Source organism: Penicillium oxalicum, chromosome II (genome assembly GCF_001723175.1).
Source record: "Penicillium oxalicum strain HP7-1 chromosome II, whole genome shotgun sequence".
Classification (NCBI taxonomy): Eukaryota; Fungi; Ascomycota; class Eurotiomycetes; order Eurotiales; family Aspergillaceae; genus Penicillium; species Penicillium oxalicum.
Genome location: NC_064651.1, coordinates 1,761,905 through 1,789,455, shown reverse-complemented (window position 1 = coordinate 1,789,455; position 27,551 = coordinate 1,761,905). Strand labels below are relative to the sequence as shown.

Genomic DNA, 27,551 nt, shown 5'->3' with positions numbered 1-27,551 from the left:
GCTTGATGCAGGAAATTCATTCGGATTGATCTCATCTTCACTTTGACTCCATTCGCCTCACAGAATCATGTCTTCACCAACTCCCCGACAGAAAGTGGTGATCGTGGGTGCTGGTCCCGTGGGCGCATTGGCGGCGCTGTATGCTGCATCTCGTGGCGACGAAGTGGAAGTATACGAATTGCGCGGAGGTACGTGCAGTGATCTCTCATGGTCCACGTTTTTTATTATATTTTTTTTCTGGCACCTGTGCAATCGTGATGGAAAAAACTGGCAGCAAATTTTTGCTTGCATGAGTTACTGTGCGACATTCGCCGTCGGGCGAAAGGCTGAAAAATTACACTCTGCGACGACCAGGGCCAAACGTCGGTCCTTGGAGCGCATCGCACCACCCGATGAGGTTCGCAAAGTGAAAAAGGAAAAAGAAACTGAAAGAAAAAAAATGAAAGCTCGGCTCTTCCAGCCATATTGATGCACCTTGAGCCTCACTCCATGCTCTCGGCTTATCCAGACACTTTCAACCTCATGCCGTCTTGTTTTGCCTGATCTGTCGCTGAAGAAAACCCCGTCGCGGCCATGTGTTACGCAAAACAAGAAGTCCAAAAGTTAATTTACCTGCCGCATCCGTAGATCTCCGTGATCCCACCACGGTGCCGCTCAATTTTACAAAGTCGATCAACTTGGCCCTGTCAGAGCGCGGCATCACCGCAATCCGACAATCGGAGCGCTCAGAGCTCATTCAAAATGTGTTGCAAGGGACGATTCCCATGTACGGGCGAATGATCCACGGCCGGGACCGAGGACAGCTCTGGGAAGCCGCACAAGCCTATGATGTGCATGGTCGGGTAAGTACGAATGAGCCAGGATCTACCCTGTAGATTACGGGTCTTGAAGATGCAATGATCTCCACGTCGAAATCCATCGCATGCCATCTGCACAGACCATAGCCCAAAACCCCACGATGTGTACAAGTGGCTGACCTCTCATGTCCAGGCGATCAATGCTGTAGATCGCAGTACTCTCAACAATGCCCTGCTGGATGAGTTAGAGCGCGAACCAAATGTCAAGCTCTTCTTCAATCACAAGCTGACTGGAGCGGATTTCCGAACGAAGAAGGCTTGGTTCGAGCGACGCATTCCCGGTGAAACACCCCAGCCGGATAATTTGGGAGTAGCCGGTCGTGTCCCCGAGATCGAAGTATCCTTTGATTTCCTCTTGGGCGCCGACGGCGCCCACTCGGCCGCTCGTTTCCACATGATGAAATTTGCCCGTGTGGACTACCAGCAAGAATACATCGATACCCTCTGGTGTGAATTCCGGATTCCCCCTTCGGAAAAAGGGGACTTCCGCATCTCACCGAATCACCTGCACATCTGGCCGGGCCGCGAGTTCATGTTTATTGCGCTCCCGTCGGCAGACAAGTCTTTCACCTGTACATTATTCGCCCCCTCGATCCACTACAATGCCTTGGAAAACGCACCGCAAGAGCTCCAGGCGTTCTTCGACAAATACTTCCCCGGGGTCTGCCCCGAGCTCATTACGCCGGAGGCTTTGAGTGAGCAGTTCAACTTGAACCCGCATCTCCCTTTGATCAGCATCAAATGCAAGCCCCACCACTTCAGCTCAAGCGTGGCCATCTTGGGTGACTCCGCACACGCCGTCCTTCCCTTCTACGGACAGGGTCTCAATGCCGGACTCGAGGATGTCCGAGTTCTCTTCGAGCATCTCGATAAGCACGGTGTCTATGACAAGGACATTGCTGTCTACGATCGGAACGAGAGACGTCTGGCAGCCTTCCAGGCATACACAGATCATCGCTGCGAGGACACATACGCCATCAACGATCTATCCCGTGAGAATTACTTGGAAATGCGCTGGGGCGTCAAGTCTCCCCTGTACAGACTCCGCAAGTCTATCGAGGAGAGCCTCGACCGCCACTTTCCTTCCCTCGGCTGGAAGACACAGTATGCCCGCGTCAGCTTCAGCAATCAGCGCTACTCCGAGGTTATCCGCGCCGTAGCCCGTCAAGGGGAACTACTCGGAATCGGCTTGGCAGTCACCGTTATTGCAAGCGTCGGCGCTATCTCTTTGCTCATGTGGAGACAACCGCGCTCGTTGTCTCCGACTCGCTTCTTTCGCGCATCGCTGCGGTACCTATCCAGCTTATGGTAGCTGGGGTTGACGAATATATAAAAGATGGTGCCATGGGCCCCCAAACATCTATGCGGCTGAGTGTTTCCCCCTTTATTTTTTTTTTTTGAAATCTTGTTTTTCGAGCTCGCTAGACAATCTCCTATCTTGATTTTACGACATCACATGGCTGCTGCGGCAGATGAATTTCATCCATATCATTTCAACCAGACAAGGTACTATTGATCTCTGACGTATTTTCAAAGACAAGCGGGAAAAGAAAGGCCCTCGGTGGAAGTCCAAGCATCCATGCGGCGTCAAGTAGTCAATCCCGTCTCAGGAGAGTGGAAACGAAAGGCTGCCCCCGCCTATTCGATGAATGCCTTTTGGCATGGACATGGACATGGACATGGCTCAGTAGTAGTCTTCCTCCAGTACGCCCGATCTTAGCATCAGGGCCAGGTAGAGGCACGTGGAAATAGTACTGAGACATAGTTTCAAGTAGGTACCCGCCTATCGTGACTGGCTCCATAGGTAGTGGGAGTTAGGATTGATTGAATGTATTTTGCTCAGACTATGCAGCAACTCGGCACAGAAAAATAGAACATTTTCAGAGTCAATGAAAGTAAACCATGAGATCGTCTTAGTCCCAGTATCTAATGATGCCATCCCCACCACCCGTGACGACCTTACTAGTCTCCTGTGGATGCCAGTCCAGACAAGTGGTGGGCTGTCCTTCCTTTCCACCCGCCTGAATCTTATGATACATTTTGCCCGTCTTCCAATCCCAGAAACAGACAAAGCCGCCGCTATCGCCTGACATGAGGAATTGGCCATCCGGCGAGATTTTAATGTCAATGCCATATCCGGCGTTGTTGTGGCCGCGGAAGCTCTTTTTCCGATTCTGTCGGAACTTGTCGGTGGCGCCGTAGACCACAATTTGGTTGTCACCCGACTGGAAGGCCACGTACTTGCCGTTTGGATGCGGTGTCGCACGGGTGAGAGCAAACATGTACGGCTCGGCGATGAACTTGATGGGGACGGGGATGCCGTATTCCCAAGCTCGAAGGGATTTGTCGTCGGACGTTGAGATGAACCGGCGGTTGTCGTCGACAAAGGTGATGGTGTTGACAGCTGCCAGATGGTGGTCGTATTCTTGGACCAGTTCGCCGGATCGAGTGTCGAATTGAACAATCTTCTTGTCGGACATACCGGCCAAGAATTCGTGGCCATGCTCGACACCGGGATTGAAGCGCACGACGTGCGGTGTCTTGCCGGTGGAGAATCGCCCCAGACATTTGCCGTATTCGGTATCCCAAAGTTTGATTTGGCGATCATACGAACCGGTCAAGAAAGTCTTTCCAGTAGGGTCAAAGTCGGTATCCGAAATGGCCTTGGTGTGACCAGAAAATGTTCGAAGGAGCTCCCGAGAGTGATACACATCCCAGATCTTGGCCTTTCCGTCCGCCGCCGAAGAAAGCAGCAGATGACCCGAAGTGGGGAAAAACCGCAACGAAGTGATGGGCTTGGTATGAGACTTCCAGGTATGCACCAATTTCTTGGGCACATAGTTCTTGATACTGCCCACTTCTTTGCGCAGGTCGATATCCAAGTCCTGGGGCACATGCATATACGTGCGGCCCTGGTAGTCGAATTGTTCGGAGCCGTGGAATTCGGTCGTTTCCACCTTGGACGTATCCCCCAGATACTCGGTGGCTTCCTTGCTCATGGCCGGCAAAGGCGCCGCAGGGGCCAAGGTCTCATTCTCCTCCGCCCACTCCTCGTCGCTCGCCAGCTCACGCTCTTCTCCCGAACCGACCTCAATCTCCTCATACTGCTGCTCATTGTTGTATTGGGCCCAGGGTCCCAGGTAAGCACCTTCACCTTCCACAATGCTGGAATCGCCTTTCTTTTGTCGCTTGGCGCGCCACGCTGCAGAGGCCTCCTTGGATGGCTTCATCTGGACGACATCTCGCCCTCCATATTGCGCGACCTTTTCCAAATCTCCAACGAAGTGATCCGGCACTGTTGGATTGCGAGTGTATCCCAGGCTCTGGAACGTGCGATGTTGCGCGGCGAATGTCGCCTCACTGATGGCTGCCTCCTCCGCGAATCCCGTGGGAACATTCTTCCGCTTAACTCCATTTCCAGGACCGGCTGGTTTGAAGGGGTTCACGGGACCCTGCGACGGTCGTGTGAGATCATCGTAAGTGGCATTGTACGTGAGGGCTTGCGACGAGGTATTGGCAAGGGTCATCTGCATGTGCGCTTGATCCTGTGGGGCTGTTAGTCTTATCATGATCTCAAAGATGCGCAAAGATATACGATCTCAATTGCGACCGGCACTCGAGTTGCCATGAGAGGGGACCAAACCTCTGTATTGACTTCCGGGGCAGCGACAATCGTGGTCGCAGTCGTCACTGAAGGATTGGGGACGGTGGCGTCATCGTCGCTCGATTCGTACCCTGCGCCTAGTAAAGAAGCCATGTCTGTGTTCTGATCTTGGGTGAACAGGCTTTCTTTTGTCAGAATTTCGCCAAGAGTCCCGAATAATGTCCTTTGGAGAATACGCGCGAAGGTGACTCCAGGACTCGCAGGCGGATGGGAATTTTACGGGCGACGAGAGGACCGCGCAGCGAAAAAGACGGGAGCGGAGCTCAGCTGGCGCGGGCGGACAAGCGACACATTGGATGGTACCAGACAGCAGACCCAATTACTTGTCTCCGCATCATTCTGGACACTTGAAGTACTGAAATGTCAAATGGCTACCTGATTGGAGCTATGTCGAATTACTCCGTCAGAGACTGGTAGGGACCTAGTCGCTAGCTGATCCATGTTTGTGGCAGATTCCAGGGTGTAACACAGAAAATCTTCGTGGGTATCGTCCGCTCTTCGTTGCCTTAACCGCAAAAGGAGATATATACATGTACAACTCACACTTCGGAAAAACAATAGCAATATCAAAATGGAACGACGTATGAAGGAGGCATGGGCCAAAAAAAAAACAAAACAAAACAACCACAAGAGTGATTGCAATTTCTCATACCATGAGGAATGGAGTTCAAAAGACGCTCCCAAAACTATAAGCACCCTGGACTGTCCACTACCACATGTCGCAGCGGCAAGAAACAGACTCGGCGTGCAAACTCTATGGCCAATTCTCACACCCCAGGATCATTCACCGAGAGTGAAGGTCACATTCATCCTGACACATTAACCCGTCAATTCGTATCCCTACGCCTGGCCCAGTCTCAGCGAAGGGATCAGCAGAAAGGTGCACCGGGACCATAAAGCACGATGGCTGCCAAGACAAATGCAGTCACGTTCGATCGGCCATCCAGATTTGCGGATCGCAGAATCGAGAGCAGATCAGGCACAACCCCCAAAGATCGCACTCCGACAACAAAGGGTTTTGTTGAGCTGGCTGGGAGGGCCGAGGCGTATTGCGTATGCCACATATCTTCGAAATCAGTGGCTCTCGTCGCGGATAAGAGCGACAATCATGCTGTAGAGGTAGAAGAAGAACATCAAGAGGTGGAAACCAAGCTTGATGAAAGATTCCTGCGGCGAGGTAGAAGAAGAAAAAAAATTAGGCATCAAGCTCACGACAGAGAGATTGAAACGGAACCAAGGCCGCCGAGGGGAAGAAACTCACCTTCTTGTGCACGTTCAGCTTGCGGAAGATCTCGGTCGCATCCAAAAGGTGCTGGTTGTCGTAAATCCTGGAAAAGCACGAAGAAATCGTAAGCAAAATGTTTCACTGGTCTGCGATCACGGGGAAGAGATAGATCTCGCAAGCAGGGGAAACGACGTACTTCTTCGCATTGAATGCCAAGAGAGGCAGGTTGAGAACAATCGCAAGCCAGTAGCCATTGATCACAAAGAGGAAGGTCAGGAAAGCGTGAACGGCAGCCTCGGGAATGATGTAGGCGTTCAGACGGTTGCAAAGGTCGATAGGGTTGATGTAGTCACTGCAACAGAAAAAGGGGAAATTGAGATTAGCATGGATCTTCCTCGACATGTAAACGGCACTCAGATGCCAGGACTCGGAGCCATATCTTACCATTCAAGATCGCTGTACATAATAGTGAAAAAGACTTGAAGGAACAGGTTGACCGCGTTGATCAACACTGCCAACAGGTAGAGCCATGCTTCGCCGGACATCATGGGCGCGATGTACACTCACTTGTGTGAGGTTGGAAATTGTGCAATGAAAAGACTACCGTGCAGGGGACCAGGTTAGCGGACAGTTCAACACCGCTCAGCAATGGTGCGCAGATTTGATGTTGAAAAGTGTCGGGGACAGAGAGAGAGGAGAAGGAAAGAGGGACCGCAAATGTCGTGCGGCCCGCGAGACCGGAATTGGAGACGGGGTTTGTGGGGTCCGACACCGCGAGAAAGACGGAGGAATCATGGAGAAGGGATCGAGCTCGGTAGCTACGGATCATAGTCAAGCAGAAGACTTACACTTCAAAAGTCTGTGAGGAAGATCCACTGGATAGAGTGTAGAAGCTGGGAGCGATGAGCGTTTGATGGAGAGCTTGAAGGAGGTTGGGTGGGTGAGAATTACATGTGAGCAAGGCGACCTACTCGTTCTGGGTTAGTCCACTTAGCGAAATCTTGCCCGCCATACAACACCGAACCGACTAAGCGTGGACTCCTCACGAGCATCACGACCAGCACCGTGGCAGGGAAAAGGTATGTGGGTTCAAACTTACTCGCTCGAGAGTCCGACCGGAGTTACAATCAAGAATAATGGAGAATCCGAGACGTAGATATTGAGAGGAAGAAATAAAAGCAACGCCCGCGGACGTCTGGGTCGCATGAAAATGACGTCGAACACGTGCGCCGCCGCATTCCAAGCGGCTCTAACTGGCGCATCACACTCACCCTTTCTGGTTCCATGCGTACTACATAGCTCCTTTTGATGACGATCAACCAATTTACCTCAATGACCAACATTGATCACAGCGTGTATGGTGATACTGAACTGATCTAGCCATATCAAGTCGATAAAGGATCGATCTTGCCCTCGTACTCATCATGCATGCATCATTTACAGAAATATTGATTCAGAGGCTCCAAAATCCGGATGATCGCAAATCTCACAAGGTATATTCTATGTACACAGAGCTCAAGTGAAGCTCTTTCAAGGGTGCCGAGGCATGAGGACAAGGGGACCGCCTTTGCTTCAGCACCGGATTATAGAGCCAGGCGAGGGGAACAGAATATCGCAAGACGCCGACCAATCCACATGCGATGGGATCAGAAAACAGCGGGTCAGAGTCCGCTTGATTAAACACAAAAAGAAAACATTGCGAAAGGGCGACGAATCGGGCTTCGAGCCCAAAGACTCCATCGGCGCTTTATCGCTTCTCCACAAGAAGGAAATGCATGGCAGCATATGCAATCACGATGAAAGCCCCGGAAAAGACGGCCAGACCCACGACATCGTGCCAATATGCGAGAGTGTTGAAACCAAACGCGCTCAAAATAGAAGCACCAGGTACCTCAATATCCAAGCCATACTTGTGATCGATCAATGTCAGGAAAGTGACCTCGTTGACGATAAGGGCCTCAAACCCGTAGTGGAAGATGGAGAGCTGTGGATGTTGGTGTCAGTTGATAAGATAGTCCGAGGAAGCTATACGAATGGGGATAGACTCACGCTTTGCAACCACAAAGCAGATGCAGGGATCGCATCATGGTTGAGAAGAAGACCGGCAAACAAAAGACTGAACAGCATCACAAGACTGCCAATCAGATTTGCCACGCCGCCGTCGCGGAAGATGATACCGATGAACAGGCAGATACAAGCAGCGGCAAGGTTGAAGAGGACCAGAACCAACATAAAGCGGAAGAACTCAGGCCACGCGGGAATCAGCCCAGTCATGGGGTAGACAATCATTCCCATGATGATAGGGGGAATCAGTCGAAGCGGCACAATATCAAAGACAACCTTCGCAGCAAAGTATGTGACGGGGTGATAGTATCCATTAGCCCGCTCCCGAACAAACAAGAGTCGCTCCGTGGAGAAGACGGTCAAGCTTGTCAGGGTACTGAACCCGAACAACGCCAAAATGAAGAAGAAGAGACCCAGTCGGTTTTGGAACCCCTTAATGTCGTCCGTCAGCCCGTAGAAAAGATACCCAGAAAGCACAGCGAGGAGTATAGCGATGGCGTAGTGAGTAAGCATCAGCATGGGGTTACGATAGAGGTTACGCCATGTGCGTTGAGAGAGAATGAGGAACTGCCGGCCCAGACTAATCCGAGCGTAGCCCGTCTGTCCGTTGCCAGAACCATTGGCCAGATGAGAGTGAGAAGAGCCGTTCGCAGTCTGAGCCGACTGAATAGCAGACTTAATCTCATCCTCTACGGCGCGGCTGATGTTTGAACCGGCGTAACTGGCCACAAGGACATCGAGATCGGTCTGACCAGGCGCCGGCGGAGGCAGCTGATCAGGGTCATCGAGAATTTGCGGGGGAACGTTCCCAGGCTGGCGTTGAAGTCGAAGCCATTGCTGAGTGTTTTCCACCGCATCAAGTGTAGCGTCCTCCTCATCAGTCTTCGGTGTGCCAGGACGTGCCTGGTGATTCTTTCGAGAATACAACTGACGATCCTGCTGCTGCTTGATAGATACCCGTCGAGTATTCTTTGGCCGTTTTGAAGATTCCGCTGCCATGCTCGAATTATCTTCTATGCTCATGTTGGATGCGCTTGCGACAGACTTAACAGCCCTGAGGCTACTGGACGCGGTCTTTGGTGGTACATTGTGTGCTTCCGCAAGAGGTCCAATGTCATCACGATACGAAGTTGCTTCACTAGCATGCATCGTCAAATCCACGAGATAATCTGCGATATTGAACCCAGGGGGGCATGAGTATCCGATTTCGTCAAAGTATTGCTGGCACTTTGAAAATGGACCGGAGTAGACCGTACGTCCCCGAGCGAGGAGAATCAATCTGTCAAACAGTGCGACGATGTTGGAGCGAGGCTGGTGAATAGTAAAAATGACGGTGCGGTTGTACGTCTTGGCCAAGGTCACAAGACATTCAACTACATTGAATGCGTTATAGGCGTCCTTTATCCTCCGTTAGCATCAGGCTCTGGCGACGGAATGACGGTGAATTGAATAGCTTACCAATCCGCTTGTAGGCTCATCCAAAAACAGAATACTCGGGCTAGTCACAAGCTCGCAAGCAATACCGACACGGCGTTTCTCTCCCCCAGAGATACCACGGCCTTTGCCTTCTTCCGATCCAATCAATTGATCCCTGATATGATAAATGCCCAGCTGCTTTTCCACCTCATATACCTTCTGCTCTTTCAACGCCCGACTCATGTCACGAGGAAGCCGGAGAAGAGCACTGGTGAGAATGGTTTCGTGAACCGTCAAAGTGGGCAGCATCGTGTCTTCTTGATCAACAAAGCCTATCAAACTCTTGAAATCGCTGTCGGCTATTTTTTCGCCGTTGACATAGAAATTGCCATGCACCGCACCGCGCTTGTTCTTGCGTGCCAGTAGGTCCAGAAATGTGGTTTTCCCTGCACCAGATGCACCCATGATGGCGGTGATCTGTCCTGGCCCGGAAGAGCCGTGGATTCCCGAGAGGATTTCTTTCCCGTTCAGGTAATATGACACATTATCCCAGAAAAGGGCTGCGGGCCGATGCTCAGCCAAAAGTCTAGCAGATTCGTCATCAGAGTCATCGGAAAGAGACAAACGTAGGTAGCCTCGACGAGCAGCACGGCGAGACAGATACCAGAACAGCAAAATGACAGCAACCACAAAGAGAGAACAGCCGGCAATGACACCTGCAATGAGGGGAGTATTGATCTTCTTGATAGGTCGTTCGTAACCAGGCTCGTCGGTCTTGTATAGACACTCTCCGGAGTTGCAGCCCAGGAAGATGCTGGGGTCCCCAAAAACACTGCTAATTAACTGGTTCATTGCCGGTTCAGAAAAGAAGCTTTGGGTCCCCTTGGCATCGGATTTCGTCGAGAATGTGGCTGGACCTTTAATTTCTTGATCGAGAAAGTCACTGAGATCGATAGATCCGTTCTCGCCGCACAGAAATCTGTCCTTGATGCAGCTGCAGTGGGCATTCTCGCACTTGTAGTGGGTGGTGTTCGTGTCATAGTCGTTCTGTATGCCCCAGTCGCACGTGTCCAGCTCGCAGTAGAAAGACTCTTTCTGAGCGACCCAGAATTGAAAATTACAAGTTTTGTCTTCGTCTTTGCACGAAAAAGTCACCTGAGGTTTGCGACCGTCGAGCTGATCGACAATCTTTCGGTTGTTGACATCGCACATCTGAAAATTCTCCTTGACAGTGACACCCTGTTTGTAGCATCGACCACCCTCGCCCTCGGGCATCATTGCATTGCAAGCGTTATCGGTCTCGCACACATTGCAGTTAATACCAGACCAGCCCTCTTTGCAGTCGCAAGTATCGCCCTCTCGTCGTGGACGATTCTCGCCATCCGCCAACGATCCGCAGACCGGAATCGAGCAATCATCGCCTCCAAAGCCCGGCGGGCAAGAGCACTTGCCGTTGTACTTGTTGCAAGGCGCAAAATGGGTGCAGTTGTAGGAGTCAAGTTGGCAGTTGAAGCATGGCGGACACTCGGGGGGCCTATCGTCGAGCAACGAGAAGGGGGATCGAGGGATAAGATTCACGTCGTAGACATCGCTCCAGGCTGCTGCTGAGGTAGAGGAGCAGACAAGAGCGACAACCGAGAAGAGGAATGCGGATGTTGACCGCATGATACCACAGGGTGGTTAGACCCTATTTTGGAAGCAGCGCAATGAGCAGTGACCAAGATATGACTGATGGTACAGCTTCACAGAGACTCTCCAAGCTGAGAGCACCTGGGATCATCCGTATAGCGCGCTGGAATGGGTGCTTAAACAAGAATGGGTGGATGGTTCGAAGCACACGTTCCAAGTGCGGAGAGGAGGCGGGTCCGCGCGATGACGCGGGCGGAGAACCTCGATGCGGCTAGTCGGTGCCTGACAGCCAGGGCTGTGCCTCAACGGAATGATTACTTGCAAAACAAGATCACGGAAATCCATATGGCCAAGGACCAAGCGTAAATATGAGAGCACGCGACGATAATGGCATCGGTGAGGTTTATTTGAGTGGATCGTATAAACTTGGTCACGATCAATATGCATCGACATTACTTCTAAAGACCACTTTTCTGAGGTGACATTGAGAGATCATAAATCACCACTCCCAGATAAATTCAATTGAGGTACCTCAGCATGACTAAGGTACTGAGTGGCCCTGAAGCTGTACTTAGTAGCGCACAGCTCCCCCCACAGTACGCTGGGTATAGCAAGGAGTGCAGCATAACCCTGAATGGGCATCGGTTCATCGATGACATCCATAATTCAGGAAGATGTAATGCTCCGAAACAACATTAGTTCTTTGGGTTCGGTCGGAAACTCAAAAAGGAAAGGACATTGACAGAGATATAATGCGACGACTTTGCTCAACAGATTCGATGGTCTGCCTTCTTCCAACAAAAGGGCCAACACATAGTCCAAGATTTGAATGAGCTCCGGTTGAAGCAGTGGATGGAGCAGTGATGTGTGTTTTGCAGACAGTTACCTGCAAATAGTGGTCAGACATTAATGCTCTGGGCAGGTGGGTGTAGCTCCTTAAGGCGATCGCACACCTCCATGAAATCAAATACTCAAGACCACTTGAAAGAGGCGGACGAGAGTCTGACTCTTCTGCAGTGAGCCCCTAGTGATATGTTTGCCTTTCTTGAAGACATCTCTTCTCCCATCAATCCGCCAGCTCTAAGCAGTTTAGCCCGGCTCGTAGTCGCATGCTAAGCAGTGAGAGATGTGATTGCCGAAACTAGGCTCGCTGATAGTCTCCGAATGAGAGAACTCCAAAAGGACCATGTACTGATCGTGTAAGTGTCCGGCAGGTAACTGCTCTCATAGACAGCTCTCCATATCAAAGCCCATAGGGTCGTGCTAGTGTAAATGTGAGGGTTTGAAGCCATTGTACAGGCCGAAAGCTCAGAGCGGGAAACATGGGAATGATGCCTGGCTACCTCACCGTGGATCTTTGGATTGAAAATACCATATATGTGCCCGTGCCCGAAACTGAATCAATTTGGTAGTCAGCTCGACGAGCGTCGGCCATTTACTGGAGCTTGAATTACACGCACTAGATTTACTCAGTATAACAAGGCCCCCGATCAACGTGACATCTTTAGGGTCTCTATCAGCTTGCATTCGCCGAGCCACATGGATATTGCTCTTTCCCCCTTTTCTTAAAAGCCGTTGAATATTCTCATATGGATGGAGCTTTGACAATGGTCTACTAGAGGCTGCAGGTCGCTTGCTGGAAATGAAGTCAGAGCGTCCCAATCTTATCGCAATTTAAACAGAGCACCTATGTATCCGGAATACGTAACCAGCTCTCACTTTTTTCAGGATGAGGTTGAATTGTCCAAGAAAAGATACCATGTTTGCTTGATAAGTGCAGCTGGTGGTGGCTCGTGAAAGCACGAAAAGTGTCAACATATCAATCTCCCGTCTGGAATTCGAGCAAGTAGGTATAACCAGAATGCTCCAAACCAAGGCAATGAGCGGCATCATTATTTTAATTTGAATCAAAACACCGCCCTATAGGTAGTGCCATCCAGAAACATCGAGTTTGATACATGGTCAATTGACCTAGAGATTTCGAGCAGTTTCGCCGCCAACGACCTCTGCAAGTCTGGACGTGGGTCTCTATCCCGAGTTCCTGGCAAGCGGAGTTGGTGCTGTCGCTGTGTCGGGTCTACATGCGGGGACATACCACGTGATTCGATGGAGTCGTGAGTGTCGGACAGCATGATGGAGTTTCGTTTGATCCGCACAGCTCTTGAAAGTTTATATATAATTGGAGAATATCAGGCTATTATTACTTTGACGTCTCATTTTTCCTGAGATCTAGAACTTGACACGCGAAGCTCCCAAGATGGTAAAAATCGAGGCATTTGCAGTGGAGCAGGTAAGGGGTTCCTTCCCCCGCATTGGTGTGAAATTTTGTGCCGCGGCGAGATGAAAGTTTGGAGATGAATTGCTGACAAGATGACAAGTGGATGGACAAGTATGAGACCACCGCCAAGTACAACACCGCAGAGACGTGTTGTGCGTCGGTTTCAATTGACGATCTTCGCGCTCTCTGCGAGGACAAGGATAAGGATCCGTTATCTGGACTGCAGTCGACCAAGCTCACTTACGGGGCTATCCGGGGTTCTGATCAACTGCGCGAAACACTCAGCAACCTTTACTCAGCCAAGATTCCTGGCTTGACCACCAAGGAGAGTATTTTGATCACCAATGGTGCGATTCAGGCCAATTTTCTGCTGTTATACACCCTGGTCGGGCCTGGGGACCATGTCATCTGCCACTACCCCACATATCAACAACTTTATTCCGTGCCTGCATCTCTAGGCGCCGAGGTCAGTCTATGGAAAGCGAATGAAGCGAAGGACTGGCAGTTGGATCTCGAAGAACTGAAGACCCTCATTCGTCCCAACACAAGGATGATCATTATCAAGTATGTGCCCAAAAAAATGAAAGAAATGGCTAGCCTGTCAAGGTTGAAAGATGCTGATCAAGAACTGTCTCCCTCCAGCAACCCGCAGAACCCAACAGGCGCTATTATTTCGCGCGAGACTCTTCAAGGCCTTGTCAGCGTTGCTAGGGAATCCTCAATTACTGTTTTTGCGGATGAAGTGTATCGGCCGATTTTCCACAATATCAGTCCTATGGACCCTCAGTTTCCCCCATCGCTCCTTTCATTGGGATACGAGCACAGTGTTGTGACTGGATCAGTTTCTAAAGCCTATAGCCTGGCTGGTCTTCGAGTAGGCTGGATTGCGTCTCGCAACAACTCTATCATTGAAGCCTGTGCCAGCTCGCGTGATTACACCACAATCTCTGTCGGTCAGCTCGATGACGCGGTCGCTAGCTTTGCTCTGGCGCCAGAATGTATTCACAGCCTGCTGAGACGCAACATCGAGCTGGCACGGACCAATCTTGCCATTCTAGAAAAGTTCATCGAGTCTCATCGATGGGCCTGTGACTGGATCAAACCACGTGCTGGCACAACCGCATTCGTCCGTTTCAACAAGATGGGCAAGCCAGTCAATGATGTGATCTTCTGCGAGATGCTTCATGATCGGAAGGGCGTCATGTTCGTCCCTGGAAGCCTGTGTTTTGGAGGAGGTGAGGAATTCCAAGGATATGTTCGCATTGGGTATGCTTGTGAGACCCAGGTGTTGGAGCAGGGCCTTGATGCTCTTCGTGATTTCATGGAGGATGACTACGACGAAGTTCCTGCGTTGAAAAAGGTCAAGAAGTCCCAATAGAACGAAGAAATCTGTACATATGTGATCCATTTGATGAGCACATGAATATAGCCAAGGACGTTCCTAAATATCCAGAGGGAACCGAATTTAACCACTGTCCTGCTCCAAGCCCTAATCTAGTCAATCACCGCGCTACGATGAAGCTTGTAGGTGCCTAGGTCTGGAGGATTTGATCAACATGAACATGCATTTTGAGGTGGACCCGTCCGTTGACATGTTTCGCCCGTAGAGATGATCGACGGTAACGGGTACATCCGCTCGTCAGCCTAACCTTGAATCTTTTGACGTGGTGTAGTGCAAGGCTGCAGATCCCTCGACGCGCCCTCCGAGTCCGGCAGCACGTAGCACAGACAAGGATCACCCCGGATGTCCGAGTTTCGCATCGATCGCCCAGCAGGCTGTATCCAGTGCGTGCGAAATGAACATAAGAGCCGCGGCCCATGTTGAGTATTTACTCCGACCGACCTTTTCAACGCCAGGCACAGCAGCGACCGTTAACGTCCTTGAGACCCGGGAGACTTACGTGAGCTCTACGACCGGGCAATGTATGAGGTCAATCGAAGCCCAGAAGAATAGGGCTTTTTCACCCCTACCCAGAATCAGAGGGAGCGAAAATTCAAAGGGACTCGAACAAGACAGATTTTGTTTGGGTGATCTGCAGCGACGTTAGTGTTTCACGGCTAAATGAAGGAATCCAAGAGCGCCCAAAGCATAAAGTCAAAACGGCGCATAAATCGCGGGGGACGTGGCCACTAAGATTGTGCCGAGGCAACCTGCGCATTGGTCGCTCATAACTCCGCTCGTCCTACTTTCTACTCCTCTTTCTTCTCGTCACTGCGAATCCCATCGTCTGGATGTTAGTATTTCCTTCAGTTGCTCTCATCTCGTATTTTGATGACAAGATGCAATTCGGTTGTCAGCAGAATACTGACTACTGACCAGCTGCCAACGACGTCGTCACTGACGTAGCTTATCGGAGCCTTATCGCCCCAGAGACGATAAGCCTGATCATACCATCGTGTCCTTGATTCTTGGAAACTGTTACTTCCCCGTAACCAGATTCTCAGTTCGTGGCCGTCGAAATGCCCTTCTCATCCTGGCCTGGTAAGTAATCCAATGAGCATATTCTGGGCCGATTGTGCTGACATTGTGCGTCTGTCAAGATGTTCCTCTACATTATGCGCTCCCAGCCGTCGCGGCCACGGCCGCATACCTCAACGCTCGATGGTCCCTTTCCTACGACCTGGGCATGATCAAGTCTCTGCTGAAATTGACAGTCAAAACGCGCTCCGCAGAGCGAATGGACAGGCTCAATCTTTTCTACACACTCGAAAGCTACGCGCTGTCTCCCGCGACCGCGGACCGTGAATTCATTGTCTACGAGGGCAAGGCATGGACATTCCATGAGACCTATCTCATGGCTTTGCGGTGGGGCGCATGGTTCAAGAAAGAGCACGGTGTTCAACGCAAGGAGATTGTCGCCGTGGATTTTATGAATTCCGCGACCTTTTTGTTCGTTGTTCTCGGTCTTTGGAGCATTGGCGCGGTCCCCGCTTTCATCAACTATAATCTGACTGGCAAGCCACTGACCCACTCCGTGCGGACGTCGACCGCCAGGCTCCTACTTGTGGATGAGGCTGTACGCGATTGTTTCCCGCAGGAACAGCTAGAGACACTTTCGTCGTCGAACTTCCGAGAGGGAAAGGGACCGGTGAACGTGATTTTTTTCACACCCGATATCGAGTCTCAGGTGCGGAGCACCGAGCCCACTCGGGAGGATGACAAGGCGCGCAGCGGACAGTCTCCGCGCGACATGGCCATTCTGATCTACACCAGCGGGACAACGGGATTGCCCAAACCTGCCATTGTGAGCTGGAAGAAATGTTGGACTGGCAGCTTATTCGTCGGTGACTGGTTGAAAATGGGTGCTTCTGACCGTTTCTTCACTTGCATGCCGCTTTATCACTCGTCTGCCGCAATTCTAGGCTTCGTGACATGCTTGAATAATGGGTCAACAATCATTGTGGGACGCAAGTTTTCTGCCCGCAACTTCATGAAAGAAGCCCGAGAAAACGATGCGACGATCATTCAATACGTTGGCGAGACGTTGCGTTACATCTTGGGCAGCCCAGCCGAGATCGATCCAGTCACGGGCGAAAATCTCGATAAAAAGCACAAGATTCGGGTCGCCTTTGGTAATGGTCTTCGACCGGACATCTGGAACCGTTTCAAGGATCGTTTCAATATTCCCACAATTGCCGAATTTTATGCCGCAACTGAAGGAACCTCTGGACAATGGAACCTTTCATCCAATGACTTCTCGGCCGGTGCTATTGGTCGCAACGGCGCCTTGGGCAACATTATCCTCGGCCGTGGCTCCATTATCGTCGAGGTTGACCACGAGACTGAGGAGCCTTGGCGTGACTCTCAAACGGGTCTGTGTAAGAAGGTGTCTCGGGGCGATCCGGGTGAGCTTCTTTTCGCCATCGACCCTATCGATCCCAGTGCGTCTTTCCAAGGATATTTCCAGAACAAAAAAGCGACAGAGGGTAAAATCTTGCGGGATGTGCTCAAGAAGGGCGATGCCTATTTCCGTACGGGCGACATGGTCCGATGGGACCAGGAAGGGCGTTGGTACTTTTCCGATCGCATTGGGGACACGTTCCGCTGGAAGAGCGAGAACGTTTCTACAAACGAGGTTGCCGAGGTTCTGGGGTCTCACCCCGACGTACACGAGGCGAACGTTTACGGTGTAGCCCTCCCCAATCACGACGGTCGCGCCGGATGTGCTGCAATTGTGTTCAATCAGCAAATGGCCAGTGGTGATACCACCGGCCCTGCGATGGAACCCTCCTCCACAACTCTCCATGGGCTGGCTACTCACACCCTGAAAAATTTGCCGCGATATGCAGCGCCTCTTTTCATTCGTGTGATGCCCGCTATGGCATCCACCGGAAACAACAAGCAGCAGAAACATGTCCTGCGCACCGAGGGTGTGGACGTGTCCAAAGTCTCTCAGAATGATCGCCTGTACTGGCTCCAGGGTGACAAGTATGTTCCCTTTGGCCAAAAGGACTGGGATCGGATTAATGGTGGACAAGTTCGTCTTTGAGATTACCATCCTGCGAAGAAAGGTCTTTGAGGTTTCGCATCAACGATGGAAACACCCCACACTCAATCTATATATGCATTTATATGAACGCTGAGCTCTGCCCATTCCGGTCAATGCCCATTTCCAAAATACTCATGCTTTCCTCAGAGGGCCTATCACCCAGGCTCCCTTCACTCTCCCTTGACTATATCAAAATTGTAAAGATTCCAGCCTAGGCAGCTGATTGATCAAGCCAAGCTCAGTATACTTGCCTACAAATAGCTAGAGGATGAGTCTGTTGACTTTTGTGCTGAACTTACGCCGACCAGAAACTTGGGAAATGGACTCAAGGGACCGATTACTCGATGCGGCAAAGGCCCGGGCTCTTTCGGGCCCCACAAACGCTGTAAACTGTCTGACAAGGCGGACGCAAGAGTAAGCACAAATTAATTTCTTTACTTTCCGTCTGCGACAAGGTTGGTATGGGCGCTTGATCCGCGGAAAATCCTGGTTTTGCATTAACCTCTACACTGTACATTGACTGGCACCAGTCCACTGTTGCACAGCGTAACCACTTGATCAATCGATAAGCTTGGCATTCCCCGCCCGATGGCTGACCTGCTCGCGAGTTTGCGGGACCCGCAGAATGCGGATACATCCACGCCTGCGTTGAGGAAGAGGACGCGGGTCAAGCTCTCATGTATAAGCTGCAGATCGAAAAAGTAAGCGAGACATTCTTCTTCACTCAGATCCCCTTGTGCAGCCCCCGGTGTGATTTGGCTTGGCTTGTATGGATTTGCATACTGATTTCCTGACCCCATAGGCTGAAATGCGATCGTTCATTTCCATGTACCAATTGTAAGAAGCGTGGTGAGGCCGGAACATGCGCCTATACAGGCCCTGGTCCTCGGGGCAAGGCCTATCATGAGCGTACAAGTCCCACAACACATTCAAGACCGTCTTCAGCACTTGGAGAATTTGGTGATGTCGTTGGCTCAGAAGAAATCCAGTGAGACTGCCGTCGATGTTGGAGAGATCGACAACAGCTCGCCCTCGCTCGATGAGGCAAAGACAAGAGAATCCCCCCCGGACTCGGGAACTTTGCTTGTCAGGAATGAAGAGATCAGTTATATTGACAGCTCTGACTGGCGTACAATTCTGCAAGAGGTGAGTGGTCCGCAGCCATTAACCTTCAGCGTCTCGGGGGCGAGGACATACGTGGAGCACTGACCTTAAATTCGAAATATAATCAGATTCATGGTGTGAAAGAACACTTGATCAATCATGGTTTCTCAGACAATGAAGAGCCTGAAGAGGCTTTGGGGGAAGGGCCATCTCCCGCCTTGCTGCTGGGAATATCTCGTCCGATCACGAAAGAAGAAGTGATCGCGGACATGCCTCCACGACCAGTGGCTGATCGATTAGTGTCTAAATTTCTCAAATCTGCAGAGCCGGTTGTAGGTATGGACTAAGACCCTCGAGACCCTTGAGAGACTTCCATCGCTAACGCCGTGATACAGTGATTCTTCACATTCCGACCTTTCAAAAGCAATATGAGGAGTTTTGGACGGACCCTTTCAGCAAGTCATTCACGTGGATCGCTCTTCTATTCGGCGTGCTTGCATTGTCGGTCTCTTGGTTTCATAGAGGCGAGCAAGCTCTTCCCTCGGAGCTATCACACTCCGCCGCTGTCTGGGAGGTTTACCGGAAACGTGCAGCCCAGTGCTTGGTGAAAGCGAACTATCTTGCACCAGGCCGATACAAGTGTGAGGCTTTGCTCTTCTACACAGTGGTCGAGTTTTATCGGAGTCAAGACGCCCAGGTTGGGGTCTCCTATCTCCTATCAATGACCATTCGACTTGCCATGCGGATGGGGTATCACCGGGATGCCAAACATTACCCCAATCTGTCGTTCTGGGACGGCGAAATGCGTCGCCGATTCTGGGCCTGTTTATGTCAACTGGACACTTTGTTGTCCTTCCAAGTGGGAATTCCGCGGACCATACAGCCTTGGCAGTTCGACACAGAGTTGCCGTCTAATTTGCACGACGAGGAGTTTGATCAAGCGACTACCGAGCCCCCGCAGCAGCGAAGCGATGATGGTGAATTCACTTGGTGCACCTATGTTAGAGCCAAAGCAGGGCTCATGTCGGCCTTTGGTCAGGTAGTCGATCTAGCCTTCTCACGAGAATCGATGTCCTACGACGATATTCTCGCCATTGATCGTCGTTTAGAAGATGCCCACAAGGCTTTACCCCCTATATTACGCCTGCAGCCCATTGCTCAAAGTCTCACAACCTCAACCGCGATAATCTTCCGGCGATACTCGCTGGAGATGTTGTATCAACGGGCACGCCAGGTACTTCACCGCCGCTACATGGGTCAGCTGCAGGCCAAATATGCTTACTCCAGATCCGTCAGCCTCGCTGCTGCAAAAGAGACATTGCGACATAACATTGAGATTTGGACTGAATCTCAACCGGGAGGCTTACTGTGCTCGGATCGATACTTTGCTAATGCCTTTCAGACTTCGGATCTTGTGCTCTCGGCCATGATTCTTTGCCTGGAACTGTCACAAAGCTCTGAAGAGAACGCTCCCTCTCGCCTTGAAGCAGAGGAGCGCGCAGAGATTCAATTACTCCTCGAAGAAACGCATCGAATTTTCAAAGACGAGCGACGGAGGTCCATGGACACACATCGAGCGTTTGTTGCATTGAGCATCATGCTCGGGAGGCTTCACCCCCACAAGAACGAGAGTCTTATGAGGGACATACAAAGACAAACACCACCCGAAGAAGGTATTGTATGTCCCAACGAGTTATGTCAATGAGTCACTCACATGTTGCACAGATCAAATAGTATCCCAACTACAGTCAGCTACCCTCGACAGGACCGCCCAATCGACGCTGAATTCGGGACTGCTCACCGATGATCCGCAGCCCATGTTTCCAATGAGCTCAAGTGAGATCGGATCTTTTTCATCTCTCGATGTGATTGGAGAGATGCTGAGCACGCCGGCTCAGCTTGACTGGGTAAGTGACACCGCGACTTGGATTCTTCTGCATTTGCTCTTTGGTGATTCGAGTTAATTTTGTCAAATTTTGAATTGCTAGGGACTGTACGATACTCATGTATCTGGTTACGGCCCAGCTCATCAGGACAGCTCGTGGTTCGAAATAGGAGAGGACGCTGAGCCCTCGGCCATGGATCTCATGACGTACCCAGACAATGGCTACGCTATGCAGTTTGAGAATTAAACCAGTTAAATGATAGATCAAGCATATAGAGTGTGTTACACTGTGAACCAAAGCCCTCGGTTGATCTGCAATAAATTCAACAACTCAAAAGTGTCTGGAGGTTGATACATTTTCAACGATCTACAAGTACTGTACACGGTAAAAGCCTACAACGACGTAATCAATCAAAAGCGGGCCTCGGCCGGAGGTGCCGATCATCGCGACCTTAATTGTCCGGTGTTTCCTTATCCAGAATTTCCTGCTGTCGAGAGCCAGTCCACTTTCTCTCTCCCTTTATGTTGCAGACCCTCTCACTATAAGCCAAGGATGTTACCCGTCTGCCGCCAGCGACTATCATGTCGCACCGCGCTCTCGGTCGGGAGATCTGCGTCCAGTGTGCGCCCAGGCGCCGGAGCCTCTTCAATTCGCGATCAGCCCGCGACACGATCCCTTCGCACAATTTCCCCAGCTCGCACCGTGCCATGGTCCAAAGCGCCAACACCAACGTATACGACAACGCGCTTGTTCGGTCTCCCCTCGCTCTCGTCATTCTTACCCTCGTCTCCAAGCGGGGGTAATGAACCGCCCAAGCGCGTCCTCACAGCCACCCGCACATTACCCTACTCTCCCGCCCTCCTCTTCAAAGTGATCTCCTCTGTCGAGTCATACTCGCAATTTCTCCCCTTTCTCAATGAATCTACCGTGACGGCTCGCGATCCGGAAACCGGCTACCCGATCCAAGCCTATCTGACGGTGGGATATGGGCCGCTAAGCGAGACTTTTACGTCGCTGGTGACCTGCGACCCTGTGAATTGGATCGTTGAGGCAAAGAGCGGAGCCAAATTCGGCGAGGCAAAGGGCGCTGGTCGAAGCGGTGCGTCTTCGTCATCTGGCCTGAGCAGCTTTTTTCCTGGCGCGACGGAAGGGATTTTCGAGTACCTTGATACGCAGTGGAGGTTGTCGCCTCTGGCTCCTGTGGATGCGCCGGGTGGACCGCAGACTAAGGTGACCTTGGAAGTGCGATTTGAATTTCGGAATCAGATGCATGCCAAGATCATGGGGGCTGTGGAAGGCCATATGGCCAGTGTTATGATTGAGGCCTTTGAGAAGCGCATTCGGGAGACTCATACACAGGGTCAGTAAAAATCGGCCGGAGTTCAGTCGTGGCGCTCAAGACCAGTGTGAATGACCTTGGGCTGGATGAGGTCAACCAATTTGTATATTAGTGAATAGTCAGAGGAGCCGAGCGCTTTGTATAGAAATCTCTTACAGACTGCAAGTATATATTTTATACGGGGTCCAGCGAAGCAATACAGAGTCTGTACAGGGTTCAGCCCGATTCATGCCTGGGTACTGCAATATCTTCTCTAGGAAAACGTTAAGAATGACAGGACAAGAATATGGAAAGTAGACCAAGAAAAAAAGAAGTGTGTATATATTGTACAATTATCCAAACATGACGCGCATCGTCTTTTTGTACCGTTTGCCGCCTAAAGCATGCTCAGGCTTCGGTCGCGGGTGACGGAGCTGCGCGCACCCTTTACTGAGCTGATCGCGTTATAGTTGTCAAACACGACATCCCAGTTGATTCGATCCCACCATCGCTCAAGGTACTCCTCCTTGCCTGCAATGCCGTAGTCCATCATCCACGCGTGCTCCCAAGTGTTCACGCACAGAATAGGCTGCACGTCAATGGCACCGGGAGCGAGGCTCTTCTGGTTCTGGGAGTGAGCACCCATAGAGCCAGCGAACTGGTTGCCGAGGGGCGCGTCGGGGGAGTGGGTGGCCATGTCAACGGGCTGACGTCGGGAGTGGGCGGCTGGGTAGGGCGAACCGGCGTTGTATGTGCAGAAGATTTGCATCAGGCCCTCGCGCTCCAGGTTCTTAGCCAGCCAGACAAAACCGGGGCCGAACATGGCGTTGGCAGTGGCCAGGAAATCCATCTTCAGGGACTCGACGGAGGAGCAGGTGTCAACGATGTCCTTGGCGAACTTCTCGGGGATCTTGGTGGTAGTGGGGGACTGCGGGCAGCAGAGACATGTTAGCGAAAAAGCGAACAATTGTCCAATTCCGGGGTACAAAAGTACTGACAAGGCAGTTGAAGAAGAAGTGGTTGTTGTGCGCCATGGAAGCATAGTTGAACACCGAGGCCATCTCCGGGCGCTTGGAGTACTTGACCAGCAACTCTCCAGGCTTGGCGTCCGCATCGACGGTGTCTACACAACGATTAGCATCACCATCACTGCGGGAGTGTCTCCAATCTCTTCCATGGTCGGGGAGAAGGGAATTGAGCAGCTCAAACGGGTCTCTGACCTTGTGTCAAGAGGTTGAGCTTATCAACGAGGAGGGTCTGGTATTGCGTCCAAGCAAAGTCGAAGGCCTCTGGAGACATGAATTCCGGGATACCATTCTCCTTGTAATAAGCATCGTGCTGCAATTGAGGGATACGGTGCAGGGCACGGGTCTGGAATCGCAGGGCGGAGGTAGGTGTCTAGACACAGGCGACACGATCAGTCTGTTGTTCCGCAACGCGCATGTTGGCAGAGGACCGGTGGGGAAGGGGACGCTTCCCCCGAGACATTCGCCCGGCAAGACAGACCTGGAATGACGCCGCGCGCAAAGCGCTCGGCCTGACGAGTCGGCTGAACATGTTGTGGAAGGGGAGGGATTGTGCGATGTGCCCAAGCAGAGGTGAATCGAGCTCCCGCGATAACAGCCAAATGAAGAATAATTTCCCTGCCGATGCATTGCCTGATTGGGACTAGTAGTGCTGACATAATGCAGCCAATCAGCGGTTTGCTGAAGTACTCGTTCATCTGTTTAAGCGCCCATTCATCGCCCGGTCATCAACCTGCCAGTTTGAAATTGGTGGCCGTGGTCGAGGTTGGCTCATTTCTGCAGACGAGATATTGAGTATTAGCGCCCGCAGGGATGTATCTTCAGAGTCATGCAGCCCATCCTGAAACGCGGCGGTCGTCCTTCATTGGTGATCCCGGCGCGTACAATGCACCATGAATAGAAACAGCAGCCTTTGAAGACAGCAACCGATGAGGTGAATGCCTTTGATCGTAGGTCGTGCTTTGTCTTGTTTGCCAATCAAGCCTCGCAAGGCTCATTCGTATCAGCCTGCTGCGAGGATTGGTTGCCTACGGACCTCTTTTCTAGTCACTGCTATTGAATTCTCTGCTTCCACATCTTCCAACTCATTCTGCGTGACACCCTTCCCAGATACTGGTTGAAGTCTGCTCTCTCAAATTTGTATTTACAAATCTCCTCTTGCATACTTTCCATTTGCATGCAACATCATCGAGCCAGACTCTGATCGATATCGAGTTTCTCTGCATTGACAAGTTGGTCATAACCGCCATGGCTCTGACCACAAGACAGACTACGATATTGCTGCTCGTGAACCTATTGTACAAGATTCAACCAAGCTATGGCTGGCCAGCTGAGACTCCTAATCTCTTCACTCGAGGGTCAGAATCTTGTCCGGTCTCGTACAACACATGTGGTAGTGGACTTCCAGACAACTTCTGCTGTCCCTCCACGTCCACCTGTATCAGCCTGGACAACGCCAGCTCAGCCATCTGCTGTCCAGCTGGAGCGAGCTGTGACTACATTTCTCCAATTGTCTGCGACATCAAGGCACAAGACGCGAGTACTCATCCCAAAAATCCTATCAAAACAACCAATCTCACTGCCACTCTTTCCACATGCGGCAATGCCTGCTGTCCACTTGGATACACATGCCAGGCAGGCAACATCTGCGCCTTGAACAAGGATACCTCGCGCACCGCAACTTCCTCAAATACGACCTCATCCGCAAGTCCGTCATCTGCTACAGAAAGTAGTTCAGTGACTATCACGCCCGTCGTTGCCCCCGTTGCTTCGCCCACCTCGACGGGCACCAATACATCCACCGCTGTTGCAGCGCTCCCAACAACCTGCAACGCATTTCCCACCAACGCCATCATCGCAGGATTCTTCCCCGGCGCCCTCTTCGGTGCCATCCTCTGCCTGCTCATTACAGCCTGCCTTCGTCGCCGCGCCCAGAAGAAGGCTCTTCAAAAGTACGACCCCAAATCAGGCCTACACTGGTCCAACCGCTCCTCCTCCGGCGCCGTCCTAGGAATATCCGGCCCCATCCCCAACGAAGAAAACTCCTATCGAACCGACTTCCTCCTGCGGTCCTCAGCCGGAGGACGCTCGTCCATCAGCAGTCGGTCCATGCTGCAACGGACCGGATCTCGCGTCCGCAGCTTGTTTTCAGGTCAACCACGGCCCACGGAGAGAGACGTACCCCCCGTTCCGCAGCTGCAGGCGCAAGTCCCGGGGACTCCGCCGCCTCAGCGTCAGCCCAGCACGGAGAGTATCAAGGTGTATTCTCCGCCGGGAGCGTTCTCACAGTCGAGAAAGTTCTTGGGGCCAGAGCCGTATCCGGGGAGTATCTCGCGTCCGGATACGACTTTTTCGGACCTCGTTCAGGCGGTTGGATTCGGAAGTTCGAGGGAAAATCTGACTCACAAGTTTACAGAAGTGAAATTGTGAGGATATCCATGTCTTTCAGGGGACACAGGGGGGGGGGGTTGTCCTTTTTTGGCATACCAGGTCTTGGTACCCTCGTTTTAGAATTGATCATTCACTTAAGATTCCCATCATGTACCTCAACCTAATAAGATGCTTCTCATTTTCACATTCCGTTCGATTCGGCCTTCTTCTCCTTGAACACATAGACTCAAAGATACAAAGGTTCCCTACTCTGATTCCCCATTTTGATTGTGTAGAGAGATTCTAAGCTACCAGCTTCAGAAAATGTATATAAGAGAAACCCCAAATGACCAAATACAAAAAGAAACCAAGGGGAAAAAACGCATATCATATTCCATGACAATGCAGTAAACTTTACGCTTTGGAGACTCTCCCTGCTTTCCAACCGGCAACAAGTCGCTTGACTTCTTTCAACAAACTGACAATCAATGGGACTCCCACAGGGCCCAACAAGGGTAGATACACGGCGACCTTGTGCTCATCTGGGAAATATACTTGACCAACCATACTCTTCTCGAAAAAGCTGCGCTCCGCCTCGGACTCGGCAATGCGGGCAGTGGCCAGAGCCGCAGCAAAACGGCCCTCGCGCAAGTGCGTACAAGTGGCCGAGAGGTGGGAAAGGGTTTTGGAAACGGACGCTGCCACGGTGGCGGGAATGGGGATCGAGGGAAGGGATTCTGTGAGACGCGCCAGGGAGCCCATGGTAGATGAGGCGGACAAGAGCAGTGCGGCGGCACGGACTCGAATGAGAGATTGCAGACGAAGAGGAAGGGATGCAGGCGAGGTTGGAGTGCCCAGAAGAGTGAGAAGCTGATGGGAAAAGGTCATGAATGCCGGACGGAGCGCATCCTGCGACAGATGACCTGGATTGATCTTACTGCCGCTCGAGCCGATTGTCTCCAGGGGCGGATTGAGGAGGAAGACACCACCCCACTGAGGGATGATCCAACTTGAGGCGTGGTTTTCCTTGACCACCATGGGCGATTGAGAGGGATCGGGGACGTAGAGAATGAAGTTGAGCGTCGGCCCGTTTCCAATGCTGGGGTTCAGGGGCCACTCGGCGGCGTTGACAAACGCGCTGAGGTCTTCCTTCTTCAGGGTCCACGCCGACTCGGCCTCATCATACACCGGCGGCGGAGCCATCGGCGAGAATTTTGCATACAGCTGGACCTGAGTGTCGATGGTAAAATTGCTGATGGGACTGAATGCAAAGAGCAGAGGAGCCAGATACTCCTGCACAGCACGCTCAATGTCCCATGAAGACGGAGCCGCACCAGGGGTGAACAAGGAAAATGAAAGGTGGTAGGTATCAGCATACTTCATAGACCGACGTAATCTTCGACTGATGCCTTCTGAGTCGGGACCCGACTTGTCACCGGAGAGGATGTGGGCAATAGTGGCCTTCTCCTCGCTGTATAGACGCTGCAGTTCTTCCGCAATAAACACAGACAAAGCCGGATTGGAGGACGAGGGAACCGGCACCTGACTTGGTGGATAGAAGATATCCAGTTGAGTCGTCTCAGCATGCAGCTCCGATCTAGGCGCCGCCAAACCCTCCTCTGATAGCACACGAACAACCAACGCTGTATCGGGTCCGTCGTGCATGATCTGCCCGACCACAGGTGTCGCATCATCTGAAGGACCGGTCGCATTTGCCAGCTTGAGACGAAGGTGATGGGCGGCAAATTCATTCAGGTCATCGAGCGCATGCTGTGTTGTACGCACAAGATGCTGTGATTCAGGCAATTGCATCGCCGGGGCAGCCATCTGGATCTCAAGGGGGAAGACGGGACGGCATGTCTATTCGAAATCTCTCGATCATCAGCATGAAGCGCGCAATAGATCTCGACACCGAAGTGAAAGCAATTACCTTTCCATCCGCCCAATCTACCATGTCCTGAATAGGCAGATGTGCCCGATATATCGACGTTGTCTTCCACCATATCGGAAAGCCCAAGAAAATGATCACGATCCAAAAAGCAGCAATGACTCGGAAGCGAGTTTGGATGGCCTCGGGGGTCTCGGGAGGTGGGACGCGTTGGGCGCTGACTGAATGACCGGTGGTGTTTAAGGGAGGTGATTTTTGGGGAGACTCGTGGTCTCCAGTTTGGCCGGTCATTATTGTGACATTCTTCTGCACCTCAAAGCTCTACTTCCTCGAGCAC

At 51.6% G+C, this 27,551-nt stretch overlaps 11 protein-coding genes across 11 annotated transcripts; 6 read left to right on the top strand and 5 right to left on the bottom strand.

Moving 5' to 3' along the window:
* Positions 1 to 67: 67 nt before the first annotated feature.
* Positions 68 to 2,169, top strand: POX_b02520 (Kynurenine 3-monooxygenase; the record flags this gene model as incomplete). Its single annotated transcript, XM_050111433.1, has 3 exons — positions 68 to 188; positions 628 to 842; positions 991 to 2,169. The coding sequence occupies 3 exons, from the start codon at positions 68 to 70 to the stop codon at positions 2,167 to 2,169; spliced, it is 1,515 nt and encodes a 504-aa protein (XP_049971779.1).
* Positions 2,170 to 2,770: 601 nt separating this feature from the next.
* On the bottom strand, positions 2,771 to 4,614 carry POX_b02519 (Pre-mRNA-processing factor; the record flags this gene model as incomplete). Its single annotated transcript, XM_050111432.1, has 2 exons — positions 2,771 to 4,402; positions 4,453 to 4,614. 2 exons carry the CDS (start codon positions 4,612 to 4,614, stop codon positions 2,771 to 2,773), a joined length of 1,794 nt encoding a protein of 597 aa, XP_049971778.1.
* Positions 4,615 to 5,595: 981 nt separating this feature from the next.
* On the bottom strand, positions 5,596 to 6,291 carry POX_b02518 (ER-derived vesicles protein; the record flags this gene model as incomplete). Its single annotated transcript, XM_050111431.1, has 4 exons — positions 5,596 to 5,688; positions 5,783 to 5,849; positions 5,943 to 6,098; positions 6,191 to 6,291. 4 exons carry the CDS (start codon positions 6,289 to 6,291, stop codon positions 5,596 to 5,598), a joined length of 417 nt encoding a protein of 138 aa, XP_049971777.1.
* A 1,202-nt stretch (positions 6,292 to 7,493) lies between these two features.
* POX_b02517 (ABC transporter G family member) lies at positions 7,494 to 10,891 on the bottom strand (the record flags this gene model as incomplete). The annotated part of the gene is made up of 3 exons (XM_050111430.1): positions 7,494 to 7,730; positions 7,796 to 9,208; positions 9,269 to 10,891. The coding sequence occupies 3 exons, from the start codon at positions 10,889 to 10,891 to the stop codon at positions 7,494 to 7,496; spliced, it is 3,273 nt and encodes a 1,090-aa protein (XP_049971776.1).
* A 2,221-nt stretch (positions 10,892 to 13,112) lies between these two features.
* POX_b02516 (uncharacterized protein) lies at positions 13,113 to 14,511 on the top strand (the record flags this gene model as incomplete). The annotated part of the gene is made up of 2 exons (XM_050111429.1): positions 13,113 to 13,145; positions 13,234 to 14,511. The coding sequence occupies 2 exons, from the start codon at positions 13,113 to 13,115 to the stop codon at positions 14,509 to 14,511; spliced, it is 1,311 nt and encodes a 436-aa protein (XP_049971775.1).
* A 1,082-nt stretch (positions 14,512 to 15,593) lies between these two features.
* POX_b02515 (Isopenicillin N epimerase component 1) lies at positions 15,594 to 17,623 on the top strand (the record flags this gene model as incomplete). The annotated part of the gene is made up of 2 exons (XM_050111428.1): positions 15,594 to 15,615; positions 15,675 to 17,623. The coding sequence occupies 2 exons, from the start codon at positions 15,594 to 15,596 to the stop codon at positions 17,621 to 17,623; spliced, it is 1,971 nt and encodes a 656-aa protein (XP_049971774.1).
* A 903-nt stretch (positions 17,624 to 18,526) lies between these two features.
* On the top strand, positions 18,527 to 20,859 carry POX_b02514 (uncharacterized protein; the record flags this gene model as incomplete). The annotated part of the gene is made up of 5 exons (XM_050111427.1): positions 18,527 to 18,769; positions 18,856 to 19,063; positions 19,123 to 20,400; positions 20,453 to 20,634; positions 20,716 to 20,859. The coding sequence occupies 5 exons, from the start codon at positions 18,527 to 18,529 to the stop codon at positions 20,857 to 20,859; spliced, it is 2,055 nt and encodes a 684-aa protein (XP_049971773.1).
* A 306-nt stretch (positions 20,860 to 21,165) lies between these two features.
* Positions 21,166 to 21,981, top strand: POX_b02513 (uncharacterized protein; the record flags this gene model as incomplete). The annotated part of the gene is made up of 1 exon (XM_050111426.1): positions 21,166 to 21,981. The coding sequence occupies one exon, from the start codon at positions 21,166 to 21,168 to the stop codon at positions 21,979 to 21,981; it is 816 nt and encodes a 271-aa protein (XP_049971772.1).
* A 347-nt stretch (positions 21,982 to 22,328) lies between these two features.
* POX_b02512 (uncharacterized protein) lies at positions 22,329 to 23,488 on the bottom strand (the record flags this gene model as incomplete). Its single annotated transcript, XM_050111425.1, has 4 exons — positions 22,329 to 22,859; positions 22,930 to 23,054; positions 23,152 to 23,329; positions 23,438 to 23,488. The coding sequence occupies 4 exons, from the start codon at positions 23,486 to 23,488 to the stop codon at positions 22,329 to 22,331; spliced, it is 885 nt and encodes a 294-aa protein (XP_049971771.1).
* Positions 23,489 to 24,204: 716 nt separating this feature from the next.
* Positions 24,205 to 25,386, top strand: POX_b02511 (uncharacterized protein; the record flags this gene model as incomplete). The annotated part of the gene is made up of 1 exon (XM_050111424.1): positions 24,205 to 25,386. One exon carries the CDS (start codon positions 24,205 to 24,207, stop codon positions 25,384 to 25,386), a length of 1,182 nt encoding a protein of 393 aa, XP_049971770.1.
* Positions 25,387 to 25,740: 354 nt separating this feature from the next.
* On the bottom strand, positions 25,741 to 27,505 carry POX_b02510 (uncharacterized protein; the record flags this gene model as incomplete). The annotated part of the gene is made up of 2 exons (XM_050111423.1): positions 25,741 to 27,186; positions 27,257 to 27,505. The coding sequence occupies 2 exons, from the start codon at positions 27,503 to 27,505 to the stop codon at positions 25,741 to 25,743; spliced, it is 1,695 nt and encodes a 564-aa protein (XP_049971769.1).
* Between the last annotated feature and the right edge of the window lie 46 nt (positions 27,506 to 27,551).